The 15,000-nt window shown below is 34.6% G+C and overlaps 2 protein-coding genes and 1 pseudogene across 2 annotated transcripts in view; 2 read left to right on the forward strand and 1 right to left on the reverse strand.

The window, feature by feature from the left end:
- ca14 (carbonic anhydrase XIV) overlaps positions 1–5,099 on the reverse strand; it is a 42,909-nt gene extending 37,810 nt beyond the window's left edge. Inside the window, exons 1-2 of the mRNA XM_062030401.1 lie at positions 4,967–5,099; positions 4,758–4,781 (exon numbers count right to left, since the gene is read on the reverse strand). Coding sequence (XP_061886385.1) covers positions 4,758–4,781; positions 4,967–5,033 — 91 coding nt within the window. The 5' untranslated portion in view covers positions 5,034–5,099. The remainder of the gene's footprint in view (positions 1–4,757; positions 4,782–4,966) is intronic.
- Positions 1–15,000, forward strand: part of ciarta (circadian associated repressor of transcription a) — a 248,376-nt gene that overhangs the window by 187,360 nt on the left and 46,016 nt on the right. Inside the window, exon 6 of the mRNA XM_062029663.1 lies at positions 9,463–9,531. The gene's annotated coding sequence lies outside the window, so the exon portion shown is untranslated. The remainder of the gene's footprint in view (positions 1–9,462; positions 9,532–15,000) is intronic.
- LOC133636410 (uncharacterized) overlaps positions 5,076–15,000 on the forward strand; it is a 33,045-nt pseudogene continuing 23,120 nt past the window's right edge.

Raw genomic sequence — 15,000 nt, forward strand, 5'->3', positions numbered from 1 at the left:
GGGCATTCTGCGGAAATGTAATTAGCTGCCAAGTACAAACGACTTATCTTGCTAGGCGCTAGCTTTAACATTTCAGATTTTTTTTTCCACCTTTATTTATCAAGAAAAGTCATAGTCAGCCCAAGGACACAACGACAGTGGCTAAAATGGCGGAAGCTAGATTCCTACAAGGAACCCTATATTTTCTGGGCAACCGCTCTACCGTCTGAGCCACATCGCCCAACGGTTTAGGGCAGGCCTGGGCAATTATTTTGACTCGGAAAAAAATGTCTAAAAATATCCATTTTTAGGGACACTAATACAAAACCTCACAATAATGTCTGATTGAATGCTAAAAACGTCATGACAGACCGCCTAACGTAATGGAATTTTACATTTTTCTATGAACGATAAAACACTGAATATTGACAAAATATGAATGTCACACCCCCTTTCGATCGACATATTTTACAATCAAGTGAAACGCAACAAAAATGCAACCAACAGTGAAATATGAACGTGAAGGGTACAAAATAAACCCCACCTACAATCTGATACATCACTAAGCTTTAGAACTTTGTTGTGAAAATCTCCTTCCGCGTCTGTGGAAACGCTTCCCGCCCACACTGCTCTGTGCCTCGTCTGAGCTGCTGTGACGTAGATGACCATAGTAACTAATTAGATGACCATAGTAACTCATTAGATGACCATAGTAACTGGTATATCATCCATAAGCGCAGATTCCAACCATTGAAATACTTTGTATAGTTGAAGACTTCCGGTCATTAGAAAACATAACTGCACATCATAATGGCAGCTACACTTTCCATCTTAAAGATCTAAAAAAATTATTTTAGAATGTCCGGCGGGCCAGATTGAAAAGCTTAACGGGCCACATGTGGCCCCCGGGCCTTAATTTGCCCAGGTCTGCTTTAGGGAGTGGGCTAAATTGGGTGTGGGCTATACTGTCTCAGTATATTATAAGAAAACATTCTACGTGTCTGTTATAAGAAGTTTTGAGGGGATCTTAAAAACAAAAAAATAAACTGTTAGCATTCTAGCTACTATCTTTAAGAGTGTTTACATATGTTTGTGTTTTTCCCAAAATTAGAAAAAGGTGTCAGTTAAGACTTTACCTACCAGGTGCGAGTTTGAGCATTTTAGCATTTTGTATACCACATGACGTTTTAGCACTTTAGCCACCAGAAAGTGCAGAAGATGTTAGTTATACTTACCATGTCTTTCACAATGTACAATCCTGGCCAAAGGTTTAGGGAGGGACTAAGTGTCAGAATAATTGTATCTAAGTTATCAATAAACTTTGTGTTACATTGAGTTCAGCTCGCCCTGCGAGGAGGACAAACGCTGTCTTTGATCCTACCAAGCAGAAGGCTTGTAAAACTCCACTGTGTAGGATGGGAAGCGACATGAAGGCGTCGGTTTCTTTGATGTATTGTAATCCACAGAAATATTTTGTCTTGACCCGAGGTCTACAAAGCGGAGAGGAAGCAGGGCCTGACTCCCCTCCAGGCACCTTTTCTTTGAACTGTTTTACGACCTTTTCTTTGAACTGTTTATAATCAAAGGGGATGGCTGTTTATGACCCCCCTCCCTTAGAAACGGCTGTTGCCATGTAATCAGGGGAAGTCCAAATAAAAGAGGAGGCGTACAATCTTTCGTCAGAGCGTGGTGGAGACTGTACAAGAGTACAGCCCAGATGTTTCTCCTCAATTGAGCCAAATTGAATTATGTCTGTTTGATTCCTTGCTTCTTTGTCTGTTTAATAGATGTCATCAGTGTTTGTTTGACACTTGTGTAGGCTTACTCTAACAGTATATTTAAAGAAAACATGTTACACGATTTTTCTGTGGGGTCACAAAAATGAAAAAATGATTGAAGCACACAATTTAAGTCACTCCTAAAGTTGTTGGGGCATGCCTATCCACACCGGTTACAAGCCCGCTAGCTGTTAGCATGTTTTTGTGACTGTCCCAAAATGTAAATAGTTCAGACTTTATGTACAGCACATACTAGCTAGCTTGAGCATTCCACAAGATGATTTAGCACTTTCACAACTATCTATTGAGATGTCACCATGTTTTCACAATGTACAATTGTAAAAAATGACGCCGAAAAATTATTAATACACAAAATCTAAGTCACTCCTTAAATTATACGACATAATATATTTGGCATGTTAGCTTTTAGCATGCTAGCTACTAGCAGTGCTAGTGTTTACATGTTGTTGTGATTGTGCCAAAATGTAAATGGTTAAGAATTTGCGTACTTACTACCTATCTTGTTCGGTGCAAGCTTAAACATTTTGAATATCGCATGAAGATTTAGAACTTTGGCAACCATCTGTTGAAGCAGTGAAGCAAGAAGGTTTCTCTCCATATAGTTTGATTGATTTAAACTTTTATTAGTAGATTGCACAGTACAGTACATATTCCGTTCAATTGACCACTAAATGGTAACACCCGAAGTAGTTTTTCAACTTGTTTAAGTCGGGGTCCACGTTAATCAATTCATGGTTACACATGTGCTTGCTAGCAGGCTAGCTGTTGTTGTTGTTAGCATTTCTGTTTAAAACTAGTTTTAAAGGCAAAGTTCAAAATCTATTAAGTGGGACTCAAACGCCATTTTAGGGGTTAGTGAAAGGTAGCGAACTCATTCGAATTCTCTGTGGGAATTTTCCTAGGTTCTGGTTTGTTGTTCGAATTAATAAACAAAACCAAGTGAATATACTTTTGCTTTATAGATGTTCAATTCACACACTGTGCTTCTGTTCGTAATGACAAATGATCTCAAGCAGCACAAAAATGCAAAGTTTGAATGGAGACTTTTTTGGGGTCAAGTAATAAATAGTAGTGGTTAGGGGTGCGCACAAAAACATTGATTTAAATTATCCATTATACAGTGCTCAATACCGGGGTAAAGTGGAATATATTATATTTCTAATTCTATTTCGCAGGTTTGCCTGCTCTTCAGGGGATTTTTTTGAATAAAATCCCCTGAAGAGCAGGGAAACCTGCGAAACAGGCTTGTCGGGATGAAATAGCCTCTGTGTTTTTTCCTGACCTAACGTATACACATATATATATATATATGTATATATGTATGTATGTGTATATATATATATATATATATATATATATATATATATATATATATATATATATATATATATATATATATAATGTTTTTTTGTTTTTTTTTAATGTGCATGTTAGGGGTGCTCAAAAAAATAAATTCCCACCTGAATCACCATTCTTTTTTGGTCTGATTCATAATTTTCAAAAATTGATTATAAAAAAAATATAAATAAAAAATAATATAAATATCAATTTATAAAAACACTTTTTTAGGCCACCTCCATTTAACTAAAAAAAGGTTTTTGAAAAAGCTTCATTAAAATTATTATGCCAAATAATACATTGTGAGAATCTGTTTGAATCAAGAATCGTGTTGAATCGAGAATCAATTCTGAATCGAAGCACTGCCCCAAGAATTGGTTTGTATGATTGAATTGGTCGTTTAAATAAAAGCCAGAAAATAGTAGGTATAAGTAATAAATAGTGCCGGTTAGGGGTGTGCACAAAAAAAATCGATTCAAATAATCTTTCTTTATTTCTATTTCGCAGGTTTCCCTGCTCTTCAGGGGATTGTATTCAATAAAATCCCCTGAAGAGCAGGGAGACCTGCGAAACAGGCTTGTAGGGATGAAATAGCCTGTTTTTTCCTGACCTAACGTGTGTATATATATAACGTGTGTATATATATATATATATATATATATATATATATATATATATATATATATATATATATATATATATATATATATATATATATATATATATATATGTGTATATGTATGTATGTATGTATATATAATTTATTTTATTTTTTTAATCATATAAATATGATTTTTATTTTTTATTTTTTATTTTTACAGTGCACGTTAAGGGTGCTGAAAAAATAAATTCACGCCTGAATCACCATTCTTTTTTGGTCCGATTCATAATTTTCAAAAATGGGATATTAAAAAAACCAATTCTTCAGGGGATTTTAGTCAATAAGCTCCCCTGAAGAGCAGGGAAACCTGCGAAACAGGCTTGTAATATATATATATATATATATATATATATATATATATATATATATATATATATATATATATATATATATATATATATATATATATATATATATATATATATATGATTTATTTTTATTTTTTTACAGTGCATGTTAGGGGTGCTGAAAAAATCAATTCCCACCAGAATCATCATTCTTTTTCGGTCCGATTCATCCATCCATCCATTTTCTACCGCTTGTCCCTTTTGGGGTCGCGGTGGGCGCTGGAGCCTATCTCAGCTATCATAATTTTAAAAAATGTATTATAAAAAATAAAAAATAAACATTTATATAAATATCAATTTATAGAAACACTTTTTTAGGCCACCTCCATTTAACTAGAAGAAGGTTTTTTAACCTGTAACCTGTTTTGAAAAAGCTTCATTAAAATCATTACGCCAAATAATACATTGCGAGAATCGGTTTGAATCGTGTTGAATTGCCCAAAGAATCGGACGGAATCGTTAGGTTCCCAAAAGTCACACCCTTAGTAGTAGTACTAGTTTTAGTAGTGTATTGATGAAATGCATGTAAAAAGAGTGTCGTGATGAGACCAAATCATGTGTTATTATACTATTAATATGCATTCTTTTTTGGATCATTTCTACAACAAAATTAAAATAAACGTCCGAACTCACCCGTGTAGGTCCAGCTCATGTCCTCTGGAAGACAACAGAAGAGAAAACTTGTATAGTTGAGTATTCAAAAAAATATCCAAAGTTACAAATGCTTTAAAAAGTATCAAACAAAAACTGCGTTGGACTTTATCGCTGCTCTACTGTACGTCTTTCGGCCAAATGCCCCCCCAAAAAAGCGATGTTGATTATTATGTTAATGAAGTTCTTACCGACAGCAGCTGTCCACTGGGGGCCGAGACGCAAAAGAAGGATGAAAAGAAGCACGACAAAGTCCATGTTTGCCTACACACGCACCGATGAATAACCGCGGACGGAGGGATGAGGACTGAAGGGAGAGAGCGAGAGGGGGACAGAAAGGGACGCAGAGCGAGTGAGTGGGACTGAAAGGGAGAGAGAGAGAGAGAGAGAGAGAGAGAGAGAGAGAGAGAGAGAGAGGGGGACCGGCCAGGTCCAGCAACCTGCCACCGGCCAGAGGGAGGAGGCGAGTATTTGGAACAGGTGCCACCAGGCAGTGATGAAGGACAAGACAGTGAAGCTGAAAAAAAGATGCTCAAAAGTAAAAAAAAAAAAAAAAGAAGTCCATTCATCCATCTTCTTCCGCGTATCATAGGTCGCGTCGCGGGGGCAGCAGCCTTAGCAAAAAACATTCATGAAGTTTGGTTCTTTTATGAATTTATTATGGGTCTACTGAAAATGTGAGCAAATCTGCTGGGTCAAAAGTATACATACAGCAATGTTAATATTTGCTTACATGTCCCTTGGCAAGTTTCACTGCAATAAGGCACTTTTGGTAGCCATCCACAAGCTTCTGGTTGAATTTTTGACCACTCCTCTTGACAAAATTGGTGCAGCATAATACTACCACCACCATGCTTGACTGTAGGGATGGTGTTCCTGGGATTAAAGGCCTCCCCTTTTCTCCTCCAAACATATTGCTGGGTATTGTGGCCAAACAGCTCACTTTTTGTTTCATCTGACATCACATGGACAAAGATAAGACCTTCTGGAGGAAAGTTCTGTGGTCTGATGAAAGAAAAATTAGGCTGTTTGGCCACAATACCCAGCAATATGTTTGGAGGAGAAAAGTTGAGGCCTTTAATCCCAGGAACACCCTACCTACCGTCAAGCATGGTGGTGGTAGTATTATGCTCTGGGCCTGTTTTGCTGCCAATGGAACTGGTGCTTTACAGAGAGTAAATGGGACAATGAAAAAGGAGGATTACCTCCAAATTCTTCAGGACAAGCTAAAATCATCAGCCCGGAGGTTGGGTCTTCGGCGCAGTTGGGTGTTCCAACGGGACAAAGACCCCCAAACACATGTCAAAAGTGGTAAAGGAATGGCTAAATCAGGCTAGAATGAAGGTTTTAGAATGACCTTCCCAAAGTCCTGACTTAAACGTGTGGACAATGCTGAAGAAACAAGTCCATGTCAGAAAACCAACACATTTAGCTGAACTGCACCAATTTTGTCAAGAGGAGTGGTCAAAATTTCAACCAGAAGCTTGTGGATGTCTACCAAAAGCGCCTTATTGCAGTGAAACTTGCCAAGGGACATGTAAGCAAATATTAACATTGCTGTATGTATACTTTTGACCCAGCACATTTGCTCACATTTTCAGTAGACCCATAATAAATTCATAAAAGAACCAAACTTCATGAATGTTTTTTTGTGACCAACAAGTATGTGCTCCAATCACTCTATCACAAAAAAATAAGAGTTGTAGAAATGATTGGAAACTCAAGACAGCCATGACATTATGTTCTTTACAAGTGTATGTAAACTTTTGATCGTGACTGTATATATAATAAAATGAAATAAAGTGGTTTGGAAAATTGACAGAGCTGTGAGCTAGGGTGATACTGCACTTTTTTCACTATTGTGATGGTACTCCACAAGGGAAAAAAACAATGTGCAGGATTTATGGTATGTTGATGTTGAATCCGTTAATTTTATAGTTGGTAACTGCTTTTTGCGTATGGTAAATCACTATGAAAAAAAAACATATGAACTTGTTTACAAAAAAAACTAACCTTTGCAGTAAAATACTGGCAGCTGTGGTTGCCAGGAATTCACTGTACAAAAAATACAGTCACAGTGTATTAGACTTAGACTTAGACAAACATGAATGATGCGCAAGGAAAATTGTTCCACACAGTAGTTCAGTTACAAAGGATGGAAAGGATAAGGAAGGAAAGGATAATGCACACAGGGGCACAAAAAGAGGGTGAAAACAAAAGGTATAAAGTAGACTAAAAATGTACTATAGTAGCAATATAAAATGTAATTACATATGATATGCAGTCGTGGTCAAAAGTTGACATCCACTTGTAAAGTGGATGTAAACCGTGTATGTACTTTGGGCGGTATAGCTCGGTTGGTAGAGCGGCCGTGCCAGCAACTTGAGGGTTGCAGGTTCAATCCCCGCTTCCGCCATCCAAGTCACTGCCGTTGTGTCCTTGGGCAAGACACTTTACCCACCTGCTCCCAGTGCCACCTACACTGGTTTAAATGTAACTTAGATATTAAGTTTCACTATGTAAAGCGCTTTGAGTCACTTGAGAAAAAGTGCTATATAAATATAATTCACTTCACGTCAGTAAAGAACATAATGTCATGGCTGTCTTGAGTTTCCAATAATTTCTACAACTCTTATTTTTTTGTGATAGAGTGACTTGCTAATTTCCTCCTTGATGGATAATAAAAGGCATTTACGTTTTCTTATTACTTGCAATAAATGGAAATGTGCATTTCGTATGTAAATAATATTGTCCAATACAGTCTATGATCTTGTCTCACAAAGCTAGTATGTTCGTGCAACGAATGCTTACTGTGATGGTGCTTAGTTCCTAGTGCAGGGGTCACCAACCTTTTTGAAACCAAGAGCTACTTCTTGGGTACTGATTAATGCGAAGGGCTACCAGTTTGATACACACTTAAATAAATTGCCAGAAACAGCCAACACAAAATTGGCCCTAGTGTGTGAATGTGAGTGTGAATGTTGTCTGTCTATCTGTGTTGGCCCTGCGACGAGGTGGCGACTTGTCCAGGGTGTACTGCGCCTTCCGCCCGATTGTAGCTGAGATAGGCTCCCCCCCGCGACCCCGAAGGGAATAAGCGGTAGAAAATGGATGGATTGATAGCCAATTTGCTCAATTTACCTTTAACTCTATGTTATTATTAATAGTTAATGATATTTACACTTAATTGAACGGTTTAAAAGAGGAGAAAACATGAAAAAAATGACAATTACATTTTCAAACATAGTTTATCTTCAATTTCGACTCTTTCAAATTCAAAATTCAACCGAAAAAAACAAGACAAAAACTAGCTAATTTGAATCTTTTTGAAAAAATTAAAAAAAGAATTTATGGAACATCATTAGTAATTTTTCCTGATTAAGATTAATTTTAGAATTTTGATGACATGTTTTAAATAGGTTAAAATCCAATTTACACTTTGTTAGAATATATAACAAATTGGACCAAGCTATATTTCTAACAAAGACAAATCATTATTTCTTCTAGATTTTCCAGAACAAAATTTTTAAAAGAAATTCAAGACTTTAAAATAAGATTTAAATTTGATTCTACAGATTTTCTAGATTTTCCAGAACTTTTTTTTAAAAATTTTAATCATAATAAGTTTGAAGAAATATTTCACAAATATTCTTCGTCGAAAAAACAGAAGCTAAAATGAAGAATTAAATTAAAATTGATTTATTATTCTTTACAATAAAAAAAATAAATTTACTTGAACATTGATTTAAATTGTCAGGAAAGAAGATGAAGGAATTTAAAAGGTAAAAAGGTATATGTGTTTAAAAATCCTAAAATCATTTTTAAGGTTGTATTTTTTTTCTAAAATTGTCTTTCTGAAAGTTATAAGAAGCAAAGTAAAAAAAATAATGAATTTATTTAAACAAGTGAAGACCAAGTCTTTAAAATATTTTCTTGGATTTTCAAATTGTATTTGAGTTTTGTCTCTATTAGAATTAAAAATGTCAGGCAAAGCGAGACCAGCTTGCTAGTAAATAAATACAATTTAAAAAATAGAGGCAGCTCACTGGTAAGTGCTGCTATTTGAGCTATTTTTAAAACAGGCCGGCGGGCTACTCATCTGGTCCTAACGGGCTACCTGGTGCCCGCGGGCACCACGTTGGTGACCCCTGTCCTAGTGTAATGCTTAGCATGCTAGCCCGGTCAATGACACATCGACATACAGGCTAACGGGGGAAATATATGCCTGTTAGCCTGTATGTCGGTTTGTATTCAAACTGACAGGGCAAAATGTATTTTTGACAAGTAAAACCTATGTGGGTATGGGTAGTGTCAGTGCCTATTTCCTTCTCAATTTGCTGATACGCTGAGGAAATATGTTCCAACATTAGCACGGCTGTCATCATGGCAATGTGAAACGTACAGAGCCAAATCACACGATCAAATAATTCCTCATTCGTGTTTGCATATTGTGGACTACATGTACAAAGTTATATGGCAATCTGAAACGTTTAAAACAGTAGCCTACAGGCACACCTTGGTAAAATGTCTCCTCTTTAGTTTTGGGCATACATTAGGCTGCTAAGCATGCTCTACTTATTTTCACCATAATCATTGCTAGCGTTGGTTGTAGTTGGTTTTAGTCTTTGTTTTCTGATAGCACTGACAATAACCATATGATTGCCATTTTTTGTGATATTGTACGCAGGCTTGACGCTGGATTCGGCTGCGTATCTGGCAACCTCTGTCAGGGGTAGGGGACTACAGAATTTTGACCGTGAGTACAGTACCATTTCTGGCCAGATTATTACATATGGCTCCTTTAAATGTACAATATGCAAAATCTTTCACTTACACAGAATAATGCCATAAATGTGCATGTGTGTGACATTATGGCTACATATGCATATACATATATGTACAGTGGTGTGTCGCCATGGCCAGCAAGGCCTTCTTTGCTGGCCAAACATAACCAGAAATCATGATCATAATTATCTAACATTATTCATATTCTCTTCATGTCATATTATGCTCTTTACAGTGCTGTTTTTAGTTTTAGTTTGTATCCAATCAGAATTCAGCTAGTTTATGTTGCCATGCTGTACCAAATCTGCCTGAGGCCTGCAGAATCAACAATGCAGGCGTCTTTGCACTGTAAGTGAACGGGGGACATGGGTGCTACAAATTGTGAGTTCAAATATTTTATTTTTTCAATTTTAATATGTTTTTTGCCATTTTAATTTTGACAGTACCACATGAGATATGTTTTAATTGCTGATGTGTTTTAATGGATTTTTAAATGCGCCAGAGAATAACCCATTTTGTACACTGTGGTTCAATGTCCAGTAGGGTATAAATGTGTTTTTTTTATAGTATTTCTCCAGCAATGGTCATGTGGTGACATCAATTATGGTATTTTGAGAGGTAAGCATTGAAGTCTGACATCACTGAAGGCCTAGGTAGGAAACACACAGCCCGCCACTGTATATGTATATATGCCTATGTGTATGTATATATATATACATACAGTATATATATATATATATATATATATATATATATATATATATATATACTGTGTATATATATACTGTGTATATATGTATATGTTGTGTATATATGTATATGTATAGATGTATGTGTATATATATGAATATGTTAATATGTACATATATGTGTGTATATATATATATATATATATATATATATATATATATATATATATATATATATTGTGTATATACTGTGTATATATATTGTGTATATACTGTGTATATATATTGTGTATGTATATATATATATATATACTGTGTATATATGTATATATATATATACTGTGTATATATGTATATGTATAGATGTATGTGTATATATATGAATATGTACATATATGTGTGTATATATATATATATATATATATATATATATATATATATATATATATATATATATATATATATATATATATATATATATACTGTATGTATGTGTATATATATACAGTATATGTATGTATATATACATGTATATTTACATAGATATACTGTGTATATATAAAGTATATGTATGTATATATGTATATATATATATATACTATATACAGTATGTGTATATATGTATGTATATGTATGTATACATATATACATATATGTATGTGTATATATATGAATATGTATATATGTATGTTTATACGTATATACAGTACATACATATATGTATATGTATGTATATATGTGTATATATATATATATATATATATATGTATGTATATATGTGTGTGTATATATATATATATATATATATATATATATATATATATATATATATATATATATATATATATATATATATATATATATATATGTCTTAATTAAAAATCTCCTGATGATTGAGGAAACCCTCATGAAACAGGCCTGTAGAGATGAAATAGTCTTGTGATTTTTTCCCACACATACATATATATATATATATATATCAGTGACGTGCGGTGAGGTTCATGGCTGGTGAGGCACTGACTTCATCACAGTCATATTTACAAACATATGAACCCTAAAGAGTATCTTATTCACCATTTTATTGGCAGCAGTTAACGGGTTATGTTTAAAAGCTCATACCAGCATTCTTCCCTGCATGGCACTCAGCATCAAGGGTTGGAATTGGGGGTTAAATCACCAAAAATGATTCCCGGGCGCGGCCACCGCTGCTGCTCACTGCTCCCCTCACCTCCCAGGGGGTGAACAAGGGGATGGGTCAAATGCAGAGGACAAATTTCATTACACCTAGTGTGTGCGTGACAATCATTGGTACTTTAACTTAACTTTAACTTTACACATACAAACTGTAGCACACAAAAAAGCACATTTAATAAAAAAAACGTTATCATGGTCTTACCTTTTCTTATAAATGAAGTCCATGCGCCGCTGTTGTGCCGTAGAATGCACCCCCGCCGTAGAATGCACCCCCTGACGGGAGTGTTATATCAACTAAAGCCCACACTTAAACTTTCCACGTGCAAGATTGAATCTATTTAAAAAAGTTATTTAATAAGAAGCCAAAAAGTGCAAAAACAATAATGTTCGTGTTGGAGGAGTTGTGAATGAATGAAATATGAAATCCGTGCTGCAGTCTGCAGTTGTACCTAATGTTGTGGCCCAGCAGTCATTCACAACTCCTCTGGCGCGAGCATTGTTATTTTTGCACTTTGTGGCTTCTTATTAAATAACTTTTTTAAATAGATTCAATTTTGCACGTGTAAAGTTTAAGTGTGGGCTTTAGTTGTAATAACACTCCCGTCAGGGGGTGCATTCTACGGCGGGGGTGCATTCTCTACCACCAGGAGGCGGGTTACTGCGAACCTCAGCCAGTGCGTCTTCGCAGCAGTTTTATGATTGTTCAGCACAAGAAATACGTTACACACATACAGTTGTTGACAAAATACACTGTACATTATATACCTCAGCTAACTAAACTATGGAAATGTATATTATAGTTCATATAGCTATACGGTCTCACTGCACAGCAGGCTAGCAGTTAGCCGAGTCATTGCGCAATCCATGATGAGGCTCAACTCAGTGACGTGCCTCAACTGGCTGCTGATCACCGCAAGTCTCTTCTCAATATTTGAACGGCAAATGTGAAAATTCAGCGATTTTGAATAAAAATAATCTAAAACTGGTGAAGTTAAATGGAAAATAACTTTATAGTATAATCACTGGATACATATAACAATTTAATGATTTTTTTTTTCTTTTTACATTTTTTTCTTTCCATGATGGCACATGAGGCCCCGCCTCACCTGCCTCCCCTGACTGCACGTCACTGGTATGTGTGTATATGTATATATGTATGTTTATACCTATATACATACATATATGTATATATGTGTGTCTATATGTATGTGTGTATATATATGAATATGTATGTATGTATGTTTATTTACATAGATATACTGTGTATATATGTATATATAAAGTATATGTATGTACATACTGTATGTATATATATATATATACTATATACAGTATGTGTATATGTGTATGTATATGTCTATATGTATGTATATATATATGTGTATATATATATATATATATATATATATATATATATATATATATATATATATATATATATATATATATATATATATATATATATATATATATATATATATATATATATATATATATATATATATATGTTAGGTCAGGAAAAAACACAAGAGGCTATATCATCCCTACAAGCCTTTTTCTGTGAAACAGGCTTGAAGGGATGATATAACCTCTTGTGTTTTTTCCTGACCTAACGTATATTCCGCTCTACCCCGGTATTGAGCACTGTATAACGGAAAAAACACCGAAACCTTGACTATCTATATATATATATCGAGATTTGATTCTGAATCGAATCGTCACCCAAGGAATTTGAGTCAAATAGAATTTTTAGATGCCCAAAAATTCTAACTCTTAATGTACGTTATCGCACATGAAATATGCACTTGATCATCAGACCAGTTTTTTTTAACTGTGGGGCAGGACTTCAAGAGCTTAAGGATTTTTTTTTTAAAAAGGCTATTTTAGATGCACTTAATTTGTAGCGCCCACTAGCGGTGGTAGATCCTGGAAATGTTGGTTTCAACCCCGAATTTCACAGCATTTAACATAATTATTTACACAGTAAAATCATGTAATGAAAATGTACTGTAATGTTACACCAAATGACTGTAGAAAGTGTGATGTGCTTATAATTCAGAGATATTTCACATTATTATACTACTATAATCTTAGTCCTCTGCAATATCACAACAAATGACTCTAAACCCAAACCGATTTGGTCTCTTAAGGGCTTCCGTTGTCCAGTAGGTGGCAGTATGTTGTTAAAACGAGGCATCGCAATTTTTATTTATCCCGATTTCTAAATGAATTGAAAATTTTCGAAAATCGATTTTATTTTTATTTATTTATTTATTTATTTTTATAATAAATGTTAAAAAAAAAAAAAAAGGTTTTAGGCCATCATCATGCAACCAGAAAGAGCGTTTCTAACCTGTAACCTGTTTTGAAAATGTTTCATTATAATTACTATACCAAACCAAGCGGGCACAGGACATTGATACAACGTTGCTTCAATGGTCAAATCAATGCCAGAACCTGACATTGACTGAACCAGTTGTAACGTTAGACCAGGGGTGTCAAACTCATTTTAGATCGGGGGCCACATGGAGAAAAATCTACTCCCAAGTGGGCCGGACTGGTAAAATCACAGCACGATAACTTAAAAATAAAGACAACTTCAGATTGTTTTCTTTGTTTAAAAATAGAACAAGCACATTCTGAAAATGTACAAATCATAATGTTGTTGGGGGTTTTTTTTACACTTACATGTTGCGGTTAATAGTATTTTATCTTTATTTGTCTTTAATTATACTTTCTGAACAAATGATGTGATAATGTTCATCAGTCAACGCATTGGTGTTAATTTTCAATCCAAGATAAAAAAAATGATATCAAAATCAAATTACAGGATGTTATTTATGTAGTTTGCTCATTTTCCTCGACTGGTGCACTAACATCATGTGGTTTATTTTTTTGTACAAAGATACAAAGAATTGCTATTGCGACATCTAGTGGACACATTTACAACAGCAGTTTTTTTCATTCAAAAATGTTGGCTCATTTTTATACTTAGCAAACTCATCCCACGGGCCGGATAAAACCTGTTTTGTACATTTGACACCCCTGTGTTAGACGTTTTGAGCAATTAAAGGCAATTACTGTATCTAATCATTCACATTACCGATGGGATTTATGGCTTTTTCGAGGGATTAATCAAGGGATCTTTAGGAGTCATTCAAAAGACTAGTTTTTTCTCATTTTTATTTTTTTTTTTAATTAAAAAAACAATCACTATTATCGGCTATAATACGGTAAGATGTTGATCAGTATACTTCAAATGTGCATAAATATTACTCCATTGGTGTGAATTATTCTGAAATATTTTTTGGGGTGTTTTCATTGTAAACATTCCATAAGGTGGTGGCATATTTCCATACTTTGGCAGTGACTAGTTTGAATTTTCTTTCACCGAAAGAAATGTGTATAAGTTTAACAATACGGGGGGGGGGGGGGGGGGGATACACAAATACCGTAAGTCAGAATATAATGCATTAATGGATATATTATTTCAAATACATTGAGTTGCCTTATAGAGGTGAACATCAATTATTTTCCCGTCCAAATACTTCCACTTT

The sequence above is a fragment of the Entelurus aequoreus genome, linkage group LG20, assembly GCF_033978785.1.
Source record: "Entelurus aequoreus isolate RoL-2023_Sb linkage group LG20, RoL_Eaeq_v1.1, whole genome shotgun sequence".
Lineage (NCBI taxonomy): Eukaryota > Metazoa > Chordata > Actinopteri > Syngnathiformes > Syngnathidae > Entelurus > Entelurus aequoreus.